The sequence below is a fragment of the Hypomesus transpacificus genome, chromosome 9 (assembly GCF_021917145.1).
Source record: "Hypomesus transpacificus isolate Combined female chromosome 9, fHypTra1, whole genome shotgun sequence".
NCBI lineage: Eukaryota > Metazoa > Chordata > Actinopteri > Osmeriformes > Osmeridae > Hypomesus > Hypomesus transpacificus.
Genome location: NC_061068.1, coordinates 19,316,859 through 19,333,905, shown reverse-complemented (window position 1 = coordinate 19,333,905; position 17,047 = coordinate 19,316,859). Strand labels below are relative to the sequence as shown.

General features: G+C 48.8%; 1 protein-coding gene across 1 annotated transcript in view; it reads left to right on the top strand.

The window, feature by feature from the left end:
• Positions 1-16,827, top strand: part of LOC124470761 (tensin-2-like) — a 32,437-nt gene extending 15,610 nt beyond the window's left edge. The window contains 27 exon segments of the mRNA XM_047024819.1: positions 2,787-2,846; positions 3,037-3,083; positions 3,496-3,679; positions 4,328-4,378; positions 4,586-4,708; positions 5,413-5,477; positions 5,764-5,847; positions 6,063-6,093; positions 6,095-6,176; positions 6,557-6,617; positions 6,878-6,953; positions 7,327-7,407; positions 7,409-7,457; positions 8,052-8,120; positions 8,424-8,540; positions 8,761-9,305; positions 9,307-10,180; positions 10,317-10,470; positions 10,667-11,733; positions 12,082-12,213; positions 12,677-12,769; positions 12,989-13,066; positions 13,219-13,296; positions 13,848-14,016; positions 14,352-14,420; positions 14,908-14,937; positions 15,166-16,827. Coding sequence (XP_046880775.1) covers positions 2,787-2,846; positions 3,037-3,083; positions 3,496-3,679; positions 4,328-4,378; positions 4,586-4,708; positions 5,413-5,477; positions 5,764-5,847; positions 6,063-6,093; positions 6,095-6,176; positions 6,557-6,617; positions 6,878-6,953; positions 7,327-7,407; positions 7,409-7,457; positions 8,052-8,120; positions 8,424-8,540; positions 8,761-9,305; positions 9,307-10,180; positions 10,317-10,470; positions 10,667-11,733; positions 12,082-12,213; positions 12,677-12,769; positions 12,989-13,066; positions 13,219-13,296; positions 13,848-14,016; positions 14,352-14,420; positions 14,908-14,937; positions 15,166-15,310 — 4,614 coding nt within the window. The 3' untranslated portion in view covers positions 15,311-16,827.
• The last annotated feature ends 220 nt before the right edge of the window (positions 16,828-17,047 follow it).

Sequence of the window (17,047 nt, the reverse complement as noted above, 5' to 3'; positions counted from 1 at the left end):
AGTGTCCCTACCCACCGTTTCCCATCTACTTCTCTCCCTCCCACCGACCATATCTTTCACCCTCTCTTGTTCCTCTCTCTCCTCCTCTTACCCCTTTCTCTCTTTCTCTCTCTCTCTCTCTCTCTCTCTCTCTCTCTCTCTCTCTCTCTCTCTCTCTCTCTCTCTCTCGCTCTCTCTCTCTCTCTGTCTCTCTCTCCTCTCTCTCTCCTCCTCTCTCCTTGCAATAGCGTGTTAATCTGTTTTTCGTCATATAGAGACAGAGTGATTTCAAGTCTCTAAGCAGGGACCTGCTGCTGTTTTGTGTTAAACTGGCTAATAACAATGTTTACTATAACAGCGACATCCCTCTCTCTCTTTCTCGCTCTCTTTCTCCCTATCGCTAAGTCTCTCTTTCTTTCTTTCTTTCTTTCTTTCTTTCTGTCTGTCTCCTTTCCCCTTCTTTTGGGACTCCCCCTTTTCTCTCTGCCTCTTTTCTGCCTCTGTCTCTCTGTCTCTCTCTCTCTCTCTCTCTCTTGCTCTGTCTCCCTCTCCATCTCTTTATCTTGCTCTTCATCTCTCCGTCTCTCTCTGCTCTGTTCAGCAGTTAGCAATCAGGAGCTGGCCTCCCCTCCCTTCCTTTCCTCATCTGTTTCACTCTTCCCACCGGTCGCTGCCACGCGTCTTTTTTCTGTCCTCCTCTTCCTCAACTCATACTATCTCTCTTTTCCCCCTCTTTTACAGTTACTGCAATCACTTCTGGGAGTTTTGAAACTTTTTGGACACATTTCCCATCCTGTCCTGTCATTTACAGGAAGAATTGGTCAAATCAAACCTGTTTTGGTTTTGTTCTCAATCTGTAGGAGGCCTAGTTAAATTAAATTTGATAGTTCCATGTTTTAAAGAGAGGAGGAAGACGGCGTTGTGGCCGTCAATGTCGGCATGTTGTGACTTTTCAGCGTCGGTGCGGTCCCCGTACATTGACGTTTGTCCATCCTCCTGAACAATAACAGGACTTAACCATGTGGTATTGATTTGAGAGTTTGGTGAACTGTTGTACATCTGGTCTGTTTTATTGGTGTATTTGAGAATGTATTTGAATGTATGTGTGTGTGTGCACGCATTTGTGCGTGTGTGTCTTGACATACCAGCGCGTCACTGTCAGTGTGTCAGTGTACAGAAACATCTACAGCACTCACAGATTCCAGGATTCACGTGTATCTCTTTGCATCTTTGTGTGTTCTCTGTTGTCTGTTTCGTGTTTGTGTGTGTGGGTGGGTGGGTGAGGGAGAGCGAGCGAGGGAGGGAGAGCAATGAAGAGGGAAGTTTCTGTGCCTTCAGGAAACGGCTGTCTAATTGCCAGCCAGGAAGATGTAATCTTGTTGGTGTTTATATTGGCTCTTCTCTCTCCCCATCCTTCCCCCATCCACTAGTTTCATCAGATGAGAGCAGGGAGGGAGAGTGGGAGGGCGGGATGGCATAGCAGTGCCATTTTTACCATCTTGCATGCCCTAAAAGAATGAACTGCATTCAATGGGTGCCATTTTAAATGATGTCAAAATGGAATCCCTTATGAATAGCTTGTTGTACTCGAACGCATCAACAAGAATGAATGGGACGGTCCCATTAGGTATTTTCAATCAAGGATATCCTATCACACATGCAAGTTATTACAATTTCAACACCAATTCCCACTTTACATCCAATATGTTAATCTCATTCATCACAAAGGCAGAATCAGGAAACATGAAGGTTTCCGTTTAACTTCCAGAAAGGGAAACAAAGATAAGAATTCCATTTGAAAAATGAATCCAGTTGGCCAAGATAGAAAAGTGATCGAACGTCTTTACAGCTTCTTAGTGAGTTGAATGCTGAAGTGACAGTGGCGTTTGGCACCTTGTCCTTTTCACACGCCCTGCTAATAAATACCCACCTTATTGTGAGTTATTCCACACATGCACCAGTTAGCATTCCCCCACTCAATAAGATGGGATCGGCTAAAGGGTCAGATCAGATTGTGTCACTCTCTCTCTCTCTGTGCATACTTCAAAGGTCAAAGGTGACCGACTTTGACCCTTGTCTGTCAGCATCCACAATACACGTTCTAGGAAAAGCTGGCGTCTCAATGCTGTATCGGTTATCCTTCTGTTGTCCTCTTGCCTTTAAATATGTAGTCACTGGAGCCAGGGCTGCACAAATGACCTCAACGGAGCATATTTTACAACTCTTTGTGTGTGGGTGTGTGGGTGCGTGTGTGCGGGTGTGTGTGTGTGTGGGTGGTTTGGCACACTTGTGAGTTCTGGCTCAGTAACTCTGAACAAGGCTGTCAGAAGACTGCACACCACATGTGAAGCCCTCTCCTCATAATTCTCTCGCTATCTTTCTCCATCATACTCACTACCAGTCATTGCCAATAAATCATTATATTAAGTGCTGTTTCTCAGCCAAAGTAGCCCATAAGCGCATAAAACTTGGAGCTGTACTTAAACATGATCTACTGTGGACAGTTTATTACTCCCCCGCATCACTGCATGAGTGTGTCTGTGCAGCCATGTTAAGTGTGTGTGTGTGCTTACGTGCCTCTATGAATGGGTGCTTGAGTGAGTGCCTCTGTACTGATGTATACCTGTATGTAATAATTGAAACTTTGACCGTTTTTTTTCTTCCTGTAGCTTTGATTATGGGTGTGCGTAAGCGATGGTGTGTGTAAACCCATCTGTGTGTACTCAAGAGCAGCCTCTATGTGTGTGTGTGTGTGTGTGTGTGTGTGAGAGAGGCTTTTCTAAACAATCTGTTTTCCTCTCATTCAGGCGACGTCCCCCTGTATTTCTGCCCCAGACCTGGTATGTTTACATGGAACTCCCACTGCAGTGCGTGGAATATTTCTATAAAAAAAAATCTGCTGTCCATCTTTTCATACAAGGAGTTCATTGTTTCTCTCTCTTCCTGTCTCTCCATGTCATTCTCTCTCTCTCTCTCTCTCTCTCTCTCTCTCTCTCTCTCTCTCTCTCTCTCTCTCTCTCTCTCTCTCCCCCTCTTTCTTTCTTTCCTTCTCAGCAGGGCTCCACCAAGTCTCAGTCACACAAAAAGAGGGGTTCTCTATCCAGGTACGAAAAGGTCTTCAAGCTCCTCTTCAACTGCGAGAACAAGCCCAGAACTCTGCTGATCATTGGGATTGGGTTTTAGGGTTTCCATAAAGAAGGACTCCGAACGATTCCAGAGTAAACTTAAGAGAAAGACATACGAATCCTTTGTACAAAACTCTCGGCGCTTAAAAAATTGACAAGGCATTCTTGACAAGGGCTTTAGAGCAGATATGGTGCTGAGGAGGGCAATTCAGTGGGAAGGACGAAAGCATAAAACATGAAAGGGAAAAGAACCCCCCCCCGCCTTCTTCTTTCTGCTTCTTTCTACACAATGAGAAGTGGAAAGAAGTGATAGGGTGGGGGGGGGGAATATTCTTGACTAAAGTGAACGCATTGCTACAAGAGTTCTCTCTCTCTCTGTCTTTCTCTGCAGGACCAAGAGTGTGGAGAGGGTTATGGAGAGAGTGATGGAGAGACACTATGACTTCGACCTGACCTACATCACCGAGAGGATCATCTCCGTCTTCTTCCTTCCCGACCTGGACAACCAGCGTTACCGGCGCAACCTGCAGGAAGTGTTCTCCATGCTCAAGTCAAAACACCAAGACAAGTTCCTGGTCAGTCATTAAATCAGGAATTTAAGGAATTTAAGAATCTGCGGTTGGCACAATTAGGTGACAAACTGTGTCTGTGTAGCAACTGCTAACGTCTTTGAATGAGAATTTGATATATATATATACATAACGCATATATATCTGTTCATTTAAATTGTGTTAATATGACTTCAACACTAGCTTGTTTCATTTATTATTTGGATTTATTCTGTATGTATTTACCCAGAATTGATAGTGCCCCCTACAATCAGAGTTATGCAAATGTGTTGCATTAGGGTTAAAATTTGATGATCTTACCATCTTACCTTGATCCATTGTTAAGGATTCATAACTATTCAACATTCCGTGCTTTTATTTAATCATTTTAGACTTTGCCATCTGATAAAATGTGTTTGTGTATTGGAATAACAATTTGTGTTTCTGACGAAGATTTGTGTTCAGTCATAGTCTGTGAGATTACCTAATGAACGACTCAAAATTCCAGTTGTCTTTTAAACATATTTGTATTTTTATTTGTACAAATGCATTCACTATGAATTTAAGACTCACTATTAAATTAGTTTGACATGTCCCCCAACACGTGGGTTATTAGGTCTTCGATGTTGTCTTAAAGTATAATCAAGCTTTAATAATTGCCTTTCTGTCTCCCAGCTCTTAAACTTGTCTGAGAAGCGTCATGACATCACACGACTCAACCACAAGGTATGGACAGCTGTGTAGGAAGGAACCACATTTGGCTAACTTATCAACCATGAAGTGACACACAAAGTTGCATGTCCAGCTAAACGACGTCAGAACACACCGTACTGTTACCTGTGTGTTTGTTGAGCACCTACATATCATCCAATAAGAATAGTTTCAAAGAAAACCGCCAGGGCGTTGACCGTCCCTCTAAATGCCCGTCTCCAGGTGCACGACTACGGGTGGCCCGACCTCCACGCCCCTCCTCTGGACAAGATCTGCTCCATGTGCAAGGCCATGGAGACCTGGCTGACCTCTGACCCCTGCAACGTGGTGGTCCTCCACTGCAAGGTCAGGACCTGGAATAAGCCTCGCAGCTTTCAACACTTTAGCAGCCGGTGCCGTTGGCTCGGTTTGGTCCTCGACCCTGACCTGTCCCCCCTCCTCCATCCTGGCTGGACTGGGGGTGGGCGGGGGTGGTGGTGGTGGGAGGGGGGAAGTGGGGCGGGGGACTAACCCAGGCTGGAAAATGCGCTGCAGTACACAGAACCATTTGTAATGCTAGCAGAAGCCTCTTTTAAAAAGGTTCCAGTTCAAGCCATAGGGTTCTCTGTAGAAACCTGTGGAGTTCTGTTTCACTCTATGGATCCCAGTTCCCAGTATGTAGCCCCAGGTCTGGGGACCGGCCAATCAAAGCGCTCTAATTTGGCACGAGGTCGGCGTTCATGTGACAGGATTGGGTTGTCACATTGGACTGATTGGATGTCGATCCAATCGCGTGGGATGGAATTTTCCAATCGCCCGGGGTTGCACTGGCCTCGTCCCACGAAACGTGAACTCAGTGGTCAGGATGGTTTACCGACAGAAGACCATCGATTAAGAGACGACTGTTACGTTCGTCGTTATTCCGCCTTGTGTTGTGTTTGAAGGGGTCCTGCAGTTTTCCCGCAAGTGCCACGCAACAACACTCAATGTCATTCGCTTGTTTTGCACTCACCCGACTCTCGGTTGTCTTTCATCTCTTCTTCACTCCTTGTCTCTTTTTCTTCCGGAAGGGAAACAAAGGGAAGACGGGGGTGATTGTGGCGGCCTACACACACTACAGCAAGATCTCTGCAGGGTAAATCCAGTTTGTTTGTTTGATGGCTTGTGTGTGTTTGTGTGCTTGTGGGTTCATTTGTGTGTGTGTGTTTGATTGGGAGATATTCAGTGTGTGTGTGTGTGTGTGCATGTGTGTGCGCGTGTCTGAAAGGTGTAACATGTGTTGTGCATGTGGGGAAGAGTACTGGCAGATGTGGTGTGCGAGTGTGTTTGTTGTTTTCACGTACATGTTTGTGTGTGTTTCCACGCTACATGCTCTAAGTCACGTTACCTGGGTGTGTGTGTGTGTGTGTGCGTGTGTGCAGGGCTGATCAGGCTCTCACCACCCTGGCCATGAGGAAGTTCTGTGAAGACAAAGTGTCCTCTTCTCTACAGCCTTCTCAAAACCGGTAGGAACTCTCTCTTTCTCTCTCCCACTAGCTGTCGCTTGCCATCTCTTTCTTGCAATCTCTCCCTCGCTCTTTTCTTTCTTTCTCCCCCCCCCCCCCCCCCCCCCCGCTCTCTCTTCCTTTCTGCGTCTGCCTCTTTCCCTCTCCCTCGCCCGCATTCTGTAGCAAGTCTGGTCTTTTTTTTCTCAAAAATACATCCCCCCCCCAACCTCCAGGTACATCTACTACTTTGGCGGCCTGCTTTCGGGGGGCCATCAAGATGAACAGCAGTCCCCTCTTCCTCCACCAGGTGCTCATCCCCAGCCTGCCCAACTTCCAGTCTGGCGGAGGTCGGTTCAGACTCTTAAACCACACCGTATATCACCGCATGTTACTGTACTGTATACATGAGCGGCGGCATGCCTGTTTCCATTCAGTGTCATACAGTGGAGGTATAATCAAACAACTCTCCCTCTTTCCCTCATCCCTCCTCTTTTTAAAACACTTTGTCACATACACACTCTCTCTCTCTCTCTCTCTCTCTCTCTCTCTCTCTCTTCTCTCTCTCGTTCTCTCTCTCCCTCTCTCTCTCTCTCTCTCTCTCGTTCTCTCCCTCTCTCTCTCTCTCTCTCTCTCTCTCTCGTCTCTCTCTCTCTCTCTCTCTCTCTCTCTCTCTCTCTCTCTCTCTCTCTCTCTCTCTCTCTCTCTCTCCCCCTCCCTCTCCCTGCAGGCTACTATCCTTTCCTGAAGATTTACCAGTCTCTACAGCTCGTTTATACTTCTGGCATCTAGTAAGTATGTCATTAATAGCTCCTGTTCATGACGCTACAGTAGTGTGTTTCTGCACCCTTCTCCAAACATCACACACCCCTCCCAGACTTTGTTTATACGTGGGACTGTTTGTGTATAGGTATGTGGCGAGCCTGGGTTTACTTGAAGCCAAATTGTGTTTACGTCCTTTGTACTACGTTGAGACATGTTTTGACTGGCTTTATGTGCGTTTTGACGGAGTGTACATGTGTTTTGGTGTGTGCGTGTGTGTGTGGCGCAGTGATCCGCAGAGCTCTAGGGCGAGGAAGCTGTGTGTGACCATAGAGCCTGCCCTGCTGCTGAAAGGAGACATCATGGTGAGGGAACCAACGTGGTCGCTCCCAAAATGGCCGCCGTGTTTTCAACTTTGCCCCCTCATACACACGCTCTTGACACAGTCTGCAGACCATTTGTCCACCCACCTGTTCTGTCACCGTACCACCCGACCATCTGAAACGTACCAGAAATGTATGTGCGAAAGGATGTAGTAAGGAATGGATTTTCGAAAAAGTTAAAAAGGGGGAAATTCCCTTGCACCCCACTCTTGTATCTCCACTACTTTCTATTCCCTACTCTCTCCTCACCAATCCTCTTTTTTCCTTTTTTCTATCTCTTCTTTTGTTTCTTTGTCTCCCGTCACCCCCCCCACCACCACCACCACCACCTTCTCCTCCTCCACCGTCCCTCCAGGTGAAGTGCTACCACAGACGGTCGGGAGGCCCAGAGAGAGAGGTGGTGTTCAGGCTTCAGTTCCACACGTGCACGGTCACGTCACGGAGCCCAGCTGTGGTTTGGGAAGGGAGAGCTGGACATGGCCTGTTACAGGTAGCTACCAGGAGATGGGGATGCTAAGGGTGGGGGAGGGATGTGGATTCGAGTTGGGTTGGGTTCAGGAAGAACATGTGAACATGTTTTGTATGTAAAAGGACCACGATTGGCCTTTTGTGTGCACATTATTGGGGACCTCGAGAATATATCTTCATGACATAATCTAGATGAGTTATTTGAGATAAAAATCACAATATTCTTCTGGCTTGTAGCTAGAGCAGAAAAGAAAATGTGAAACGCAATCTTCCCTGACGTCGATAACACAAATGATTCTGTGCAAGTCGAGGATGACCTCAAATCCACTGTCAAATCACTTTTCCTCTAATAAAACAAGCCATACATTATTCAAAGCCTCATTTCACAAACACTTTGATTTTAGTAAAAGCGCAAAGCGGGTAAAAAATCACAAAATGACAAAGTAGGTTGAAAAGAACCCAAAAGCCCTCATGCCGTGTCAAACGGCCTGAAATATACATGAGACACTCTGGCTGTTTCCACACGTGGTTCAAGGGAGAGCACAGCAAAGGAGGTCTCTGTGCTTGCCTCTGTGCGTGCCTTCTCATTCTGCCGTTGTCGTTCGGTCCCCGCAGACGATCGCTTCCCTCCCGATGCCACCGTGGAGTTTGTCTTCTCCTGCGGCCCGGAGCCGACGAAAGGTGACGCTCGGAAGGGTGTGCGCGTGCGTATGTGTGCAAACGGTTACCCGTGTATCTGTGTGTGTGTGTGTGTGGATATTGTATAGGCGTGCTCTGGTTACGCCATGGCTACGCACGCATGCAACGTGTGTGTCTGTGTCTATGTGCACATGGTCGCGCACGTGTGTGTTCGTATGGGTATAAACTGAGCAAACGTGTATGTGTGCATATGCATATTTGTTCATTACTATTACTACCCCACTATTATGATTTCCTGCTTTTGGAAATCAACATGGCTGTTGTCCCCCCTCCCCTTTCCGCCAGGTAAAGAGCACCACAAGAACGACCCCTCCATCACCGTGGACTACAACACTGCCGACCCCGTCGTGCGCTGGGACTCCTACGAAAACTTCAACCTGCGCCACCAGGACAGCATGGAAGGTGAGACACGCCCGCCTTCGACCATTCCATCCCTCTCCTCTCTCTGTCTGTTTCTCTCCCATTTCGGGTTTCTCCCGGTTCTGTCTCCCCTCTGTGCCTCTCTCATGCCGTCCTAGCACTCACATATACCCGCAGAAGATGCGTGTATTCAGGCTACATTACACTGGCACGCACAAACTAACCTCCAGACACACGTCCGCAAACCTCTCCCTCTCCCCAGACATCGCCCACACGCGGGGTCCCCTGGACGGCAGCCTGTACGCCCAGGTGAAGAAGCGCAGAGGCCCCGACTCCATGGCCCCGGGGGCCCCCCGAGGTCCTTCAGGCAGCCCCACGGTGAAGCCTCCAGCCCAGCCCTCGGCCCTGAGCTCCGACTCGGGTCACTCCTCGGCTCCGTCCGACCACCCGGAAGACCCCCGTGGCTCCCCGCCCGACCCCGGGCGAGAGGAGGCGGTGGGCTGCGTGCTGAGGAGAGGGGAGGGGGAGGACGGAGCGAGGGACAGGCTGAGGGCGAGCCGGAAAGAGAGGGACAGGGAGACGGCCATTTTGGACGACGGCGAACCGCAGACGCCCGAGGCGGCGTCGAGGCGCGAGCGCTCGTGTTGCGGTCGGACGGAGCGCGGCCAGTGGTGTCAGAGATGCGGCGAGGCAGGCTGGGAGAGAGAACCATGCCTGGCCAACGGTCACTGTCTGGACCGCTGCAACAGCACCAAGAACAACCCTAAAAGTCGAACGCTCCCCGCCTTACCGTCCAAATCGATGTCCCCCGCCCCCTCACACTCCTCAGTCATGCCATCGCCATAGCGCCCACCCATTACCGGAGTTGCCATGGGAGCGCCCGCCTCCTCCTCCCCCTTGTCTTCATAGGCCGTGCTACCCTTACCCCGCCCCAGAACACGCCCATCCCCACTCCCTGTCCCTCCCTGCATCCAATAGGCTGTTCTGCGGAGGGGAGGAGTGTCCTCTCTTTCATTACTCCGCCCACATCCCAACTCCTCGCCACTCCCACCAATCCCTGCCCTCAAGTCCATATCGGGAGATGTTTTTCGGCCCTCCAGCTCCCCCTAGCTGTCCGTGCAGGGAGTGCACCAACAGGAGAGAGCACCAGTCTGCTTCAACCAGGCATTTCCACCCCTTGCGCCCCGACCAATCCGAAAGCCTGCACTGGGCTCGGGAGGCGGGACTGAGGCAAGGGAGGGAGGGGCTAACGCTGTGGGAGATGGAAACCCCCTGGGAGGTGGACGCCGAGGCCTGGTACCGTCGTCAGGCCATGCCACCCTATCACATGTGCCACTCCCCAGGGCAGGGTCAAACCCAGCTGGAGCAATCGCCTTTCGTCATGGACCCTCACATGGGGTACCCCGCCGTCCCCCACTCCCTGGTCGACGTGCGGGACAGGGGCAGCAGCGGGTACCACACGCCCCCGCACCCCCGCCACTCCTGCCCCTGCTCCCCTCTCCAAGCTTCCCCGGCCGAGAGCCACGAGAGCAGGGGCTACGGCTCGGGGTACCAGTCTGGATCGGCCTCGCCCCTGCCACTTGGCGGCCCCCCCAACCCGGGAGCTTCTCCTGGGAGAGCGAAGCTGGCAGAGACCTCCTGTGGAGCACACTACGAGCCCCAGCAGAAGCTCAAAGACAAGGGTAAATATTATTACCGAGTCCGCTCGTGCCCTTGGTCCGACTTTGGGGTTATTCTGTGTTGAACGTTGTAAGTTCAGAAGTTGTGCTGGTGCCAAGGATCTGGTTTTCATCCTCTCTCGGTTTCTCTTGGCTGTAGGCAGTGCCTTGACAAATGAAACAAGTGCCGTGGACTCCATTTCCCAGGCTTCCGAGGGGAAGGTTGATGGACAGGCTGCCTGTCCCACACCTGTAGCGGACACTGACTCAGATTACACTTCCATCAGCAGTAGTCCTCCAAAGACTCATGACAGGTTGGTATTCCATTTAGTTTGTCCAAACAGAACGTCAATAATGCACGTCAATAATTTAACAGATGGATTTTTGTCTGGGAATAGTTGTTTTGTTGCACAGGTATAACAGCAAGACAAAGTTTTGACACAAAAGCTAAATGTTTTGCTTGAATATTCATAACAATTAAATGTTTACTTTATGTTTACTCTCTTTCAGCAGGCAAAATAAGTCAGACAGGAGTGTGTCGTCGGAGGAGAAGCAGATTGAAATTATCCCCGCATCTGTAGTAGTTCTTCCACAGCCAGAACCAGGCCAAAGCCACCAGGAGGTCCAAGAAACATCTCCCTCTGTTGTTGTAGAGGCTAACGCTAGCAGCAACAGCACAGACAAGACTCCTGCCCAACCAGGAAACAGCCAAACGATGTCAGAAGTACAAAACCAAAGGAACACCACCAAAGAGTCTGCACTAGATCCAGATATCAGCCAAAGTGACTCTCAGCTTCATAGTGTAAATTCACCTCCACCTACAGTGAAAGAAGGAGAGGCCAAGCTAACAGGAAGTACAGAGTTGTCTGCCCAATTAGAGACGGCAACCCAGACCGTTGTTGTCGCCGTCCAGCCAATCAGCTCTGTCCAAGTGCAGCTCAACGGCTCCACCCTCCCCTCCAGCAGCCCCCTGCCACCCCGGGCATGCAGTGTGGCATCCCTTAGCCCCTCCTCTTCCAGTAGCTCCACCCCTTCTACCCCCCAGCCTCCCATTGGCAAGCTGGAGAGACGTCCCGCCCCCCAGCCTCCCTCATTGGACACCGACCAGTCCGGGCGGAGACAGACCCCAGAACGAGACAGCACATCGGAACTGAAACCGCCCTCGCCAGTGCCAGACGGGCACAACACACCTACCTTCCCCCTGGCGTCCTACTACAACCCCCTGCTGAACGTCCCCCGCGTGCCATACACGGGCTACACTGCCGTCACCATCCCCGCCGCCCAGCCCCCTCTCCCCGAAAAGCGACGCCTCTCCTCCTTGCCGGGGTCCCCAAACGGCCCCCAAAATTCCCTCTTGAGAGCTTCCATGGGTCATTTGGGTGCGGGGCAGTCTTCCTACGCTAGCCCCCTCCACGTGACTTTCTCGACCCCCGCTGGAGGAGAGCAGCCCCCGGCTGGGAAGTGGGGAATGGCGCCCCTGGGTGGCAGGGAGGAGCAGATGGGTAGCAAGGTCAACGCCAAATTTGTCCAGGACAGCTCCAAGTACTGGTACAAGCCTGGCATCTCCAGAGACCAAGGTGAGTGGAACTTTACAAAAGGGAGTGGGGTTGAAGTTGTAGTTGAGGTTCGTAGTGACGTGGGAATATAAATTGCAGAACATTTAATAGCATTCAGCTATTATTCTGCTTTTACAGCTATTATTATTTGTGTGTGTGTGTGTTAATACACAGTGTTATATAAATCTATTGAACACAACTCTTTAAGACCATGCTTATGCATGCAAGGTAACGTCACCTTCATTTGACAAAGGAAAATAGATAAGTGTGTGTGTGGGGGGGGGGGGGCGGTCATCAATTTCAACTTTATAGAAGCACCTGTGGTGACCATCTATAGTAACCTGTCCTCACGCTCTTGTCTCTCCATAGCGATAGCCGTGTTGAAGGACAAGCCGCCTGGCTCCTTCCTCATCCGAGATAGCAACTCCTTCCAGGGAGCGTACGGCCTGGCACTCAAGGTGGCCACTCCTCCCCCGAACGCCAACAGCACCTGCAGTAAAGGTAAGGGTGGTCGAAAGCAACTCCATGTTACGGGTTTACGGGGTCTGGGTTTCAGTGGGTCTGTGAGTTCTTCCACTCAAGTAAAATCCTACGCATGCGGACTCACCCAAGTTGGGTGAGTCCGTTTGCCAACATGTTGTAGCTTTGATTTGCAGGTTTCTTGAGGAAAGTAAAAAGGTTTGTGATTTCAATAATTGTAGGAAAGCTTTGAGATGAACCTGTTTGTGTAGTTGATGCTCTCTTGGTCTCTTTCCCTCCCTCCATCCCTCCCTCCCTCCCTCCCCCCTCCCTCCCTCCCTCCCTCCCTCCCTCCCTCCCTCCCTCCCTCCCTCCCTCCCTCCCTCCCTCCCTCCCTCCCTCCCTCCCTCCCTCCCTCCCTCCCTCCTTCCCTCCTTCCTCTCTGTCTGTCTGTCTGTCTCCCTCTCTCTCTCTCTCTCTCTCTCTCTCTCTCTCTCTCTCTCAGGAGATCCTCAAGAGCAGCTGGTCAGACACTTCCTCATTGAGACTGGCTCTCGTGGAGTGAAGATTAAGGGCTGTCAGAATGAGTCCTGCTTTGGTGAGCTGATAGATAGCAGACAGTGTTGTAGTACATCATTCTTCCACTAGAGGTCACCGATTCTCCAACATTCAAGCGCTCCACATGTTCCTGATTTTCAAGAGCGCTTTCGGATCTCCCCACAATTAGATTTTCTCCCATCCGCTCTTTCCCTTGCAAATTTTTTCCACTCGTTTTCTGCATTCGTCTATTGTCTACCTCCCTCTCTTCGCATTACAGGAAGTTTGTCAGCGCTCGTTTACCAGCACTCCATCACTCCGATCTCCTTACCCTGTGCACTGCGCATCCCAGAGAAAGGTAAACGACCACAACTCTTCGAAGGGAAATGGAACGTTTTTATCCACTCTCGTCAGTTTCAATTCAAACGTGGGTACGGCACACATGTTCCAAGGTTGTGTGGTGACCAGGCGTCCTGGGTGTGTCCTTGAGTCCTTGCTCTGGCCTTTCAGATTTTGTGGGTGAGCTGCAGCTGATGCAGAGTGCCACCAACACCAGCACCGCCGCAGACCTTCTCAAGCAGGGAGCAGGTCAGTCCCCGCGTGGCCTTTCAGCCCTGAATATACTGCGTATGAGTGCTCGCTGGGAAAGGTCGCTCCAAAAGCCCCTGTCAAACCAGTCAGTCTCCCAAACGGTGTCATACTGAGATTGACCTGAGTTGCCTGTTTATAAATCTGACTTCTGATTTGAATGTGGTCACTCGAAATACAGATGCGATGCTCACTTCGACCAGCAGGCTGCTCGAGCGACCTTAATACCCGGTGGATTATAATAACGTTTAGCATGTGTCAACCGGTGTGACCCGGTTGTATATTTGTAATAAGGGGAGTCAGGTGTCTGAGCGGTTAGGGAATCGGGCTAGTCATCAGAAGGTTGCCGGTTTGATTCCCAGCCATGCCAAATGACGTTGTGTTCTTGGGCAAGGCACTTCACCCTACTTGCCTCGGGGGAATGTCCCTGAACTTACTGTAAGTCGCTCTGGATAAGAGCGTCTGATAAATGACTCGTCTAATGTAATAACTCTATGCGACTGATCCAGGTTAAACCATAGTTTCCAACCTCCCCTTCCTCAATCACCCAGCCTGTAACGTGCTGTACCTGAACTCCGTGGAGACCGAGTCATTGACGGGCCCTCAGGCCATCTCCAAGGCGACCAGTTGCACTTTGACCCAGAGTCCTCGTCCGACCCCCACAGTGGTCCACTTCAAGGTGTCCACGCAGGGCATCACACTGACGGACAGCCAGAGAAGGTACACCTGGTCCGGGCTCTGCCCTCAGGAAACTGACCCGAACCTGTTTTCGAGACCCAGCGCTCACCGACATATACATTTGTAGGGATTGCGCTGCTTTTCGAATTGGCCCTGTGTGATGCGTTTGATGGCTGTAATGACTGTAGCGATAACGCTGTTATTAAACATAGGTGTCCTCATTTGATATGGTTTAAATGCAGGCCACAACAGAAGCCTATTTTTAACTTTCCGCAAGTGAGAATGCCCTCTCTGTGTCCACACCAGACTCTGTTATAACGTTCTCCTCCTGTCCACCACTCCTGTCTCCCTCCCCCTTTCTCTTCCTGTCCTTGTAGATTGTTTTTCAGGAGACACTACCCCATCAACAGTGTAACATTCAGCAGTGTGGATCCTCAGGATCGGAGGTGAGCGGGATGAGCTGGGAAATGTCCGTGCCAGCCCACACATGCAGACACTCACCCACACTACGCATCCCGTAGGGGAGCCGTGAGCGTATCTACAGCACTCTGACTTAAATAGGCACTTATGAGACAATTCATTTCCATTGTTAATTGGTTTAGAATCGGTGTTGTATTGTGATTGGGGGACTGGCTGGATCCCATTTCGGCAGTTGTCCCAGTGGGAGTGGTATTGATCCCAACCTTGACACGGCTGATTGTCTCTGTAAAAAAAAGGAAAATGGCTGAATACTGCAATACTAACAACTGAGTCTTGTGTTGATGTATCTTGTTCCATAGTTTGAGACTCTTAGTGTGCATCTCTTCCTCTTGTAGGTTGAATAACCCTGTGCACGTCCCTGCTATGTGTGACTCTTTTTGTATGTGCTATTTGTGTCCGTGGATCTGTGTAATTCTAAGCCTTGTGCCTCTTGTCTATATATCTGTGCTTCAGGTGGACTAAGTCTGATAGCACGTCAAGCAAGTAAGTGCTTGTCTTCTTGTATGTGTATGTGTGTGTATATGTCCTTTCAAAAGTCTAGTCTGGCGTTCTGTGCAAACTCTCTTCATCTGTCAATCAGAAAACCCCTGCATAATGTTGTACTGTCTGACTCTCCCTTGAACTGTCCCGTTCTAATTGCAAGGCATTTCTAACCGTGTTGCATTGAACTTTCCCTTCGCTCGTCCCACTTCCTGTGTTCCTCGAACGCAGGGTGTTCGGCTTCGTGGCAAGGCGGACAGGCAGCGCGTCGGAGAACGTGTGTCACCTGTTTGCGGAGATGGATCCCGATCAGCCTGCCGTGGCCATTGTCAACTTTATTAACAAGGTCATGCTGGGGCCTCAGCAGAGACGCTGACGAGGGGAGGGGGAGACCAGGAGGGTTATCGACGATTCTTGGTCAAACGGGTTGTCGTTTTGTGTGCGTGTGGTGGCATATGTTTGTGTGAAAGGATGAGGATGTGTGTGAGGAAGACAGTGGAGGTGAATTGTGTGTGTTTGTGTGTGCGCGTGTTTATGGATGTGAAATCAGTCAGTCCTTGTGTGGGTGGGCATGAGAAAGCTGTTTAATGCAGATGGGCAAAGACTGAGTTTATGGTCTTTTATTTGCCACACGAAGATGGTGGTCGAGAATTATACTCATCCTAATTCAATATTCAAATGTATTTTTATCTGAGCGAGTTTTGAAACAGAATGTCTAGTTTAGTTGTTTTTTTTACACTGCCATTTTGATATGAAGTGCAAAAACTTTGTCATGTTAGAAAGAATGTGGTCTGACATGGGCAAGCCTTATCAAGCTGATTAGTGACTGACAATCCATTTGCACATGAGCAGATTATATACATTTTTCCTTTCAGTATTTAGTTGGTCTAAAGTAAGCCTCTTTGAGAGGTCAACACAGAAGCTCCCAAGGCAGGGACATGTGTATTGGTTGAAAGGTACTGTATGTATTCATTTGTATTCTGAATATTGGACTGTGGGCAGTTTTTTTATCAGTCTACCAAAGATTGTTTGTGGTATTTAGACACAGAGGAAAGTCAATTTATTGAAAAATGTGATAGGGTTGATAGACATTTGATTAAATCCTCCAGTACATAATACAACATTTCAACACCTTGCATACCAAATAGCATTATGTCCAAAAGCGCCTTTCTTTGCTGTTATTCCTTATAATTAATCAGAATAAACTTGGACCATGGTGATTCTGAAAAAGCAAATCTTAAAAGATAATGCAGATGGAATCCATTGGCCTTAGCAGACAAATATTGTGACAGTGAAGGCTATATTGTAGTGCAACGATTCTAAAACACTAAATTAAAAAACTGTGTTACTAGCCATTTTTTATTAAGCATAAAAAGGCTTTTGGTATTTCAAGCACAACTACACATGACATCAGTGTTAGCGAGTGTTGCAGGACTTACAGTGACTGCACTGTATTATTAATTTACATCAACACATCATGTAGTTACATTATGCCAAAGTTTGAGTCCCTTATTTTAGGTTTGTATTACATTTTTGTTTTTGGATATAGATCAACTCTTCATAGTCTGCTATTCGTCAGATGTCGAAATAGTGAATCAACTGAGAAAGAATGCTTTATATTCAAGTGTGTTTAACGCTGCCACAAATCAAGCCAAAATCATTTATAAAGAAGCACTCAAGTTTTTGAAAGCCTGCTGCTTGTTGCCATAAAGTGTTTTTCAAAACAATCTTTGCAAGATTTAGACAGCAACTGTGTTTATTGTTTGTATTTTTATATGGACCTTTATATGACAAAAATATCTAATATATTTTCATCCTATGTTAAAGTGTATAGTGTAGAAGAGTAGAGTAAGTAATTTGACTGAAAATGAAGCAAATAAAATGTAAAACCAATTGTGTCAAATGTTCACTGATGCACTTTGTTATGACCCCTCTGGCCTAACACAGAGGGACTGGTGGTGCGGGGGAAATGAAGCGCTGTGGCAATGGAACACTGATGTTTATTGTAGGGTCGTCACAGGGGAGAAAACAATTGAACAACTAACGGCGGTGGCAAAGAAAAAGCCAGAAAAAAAGAGTCCCCATCTAAGAAACCATAAATGTCCCTAGCCAA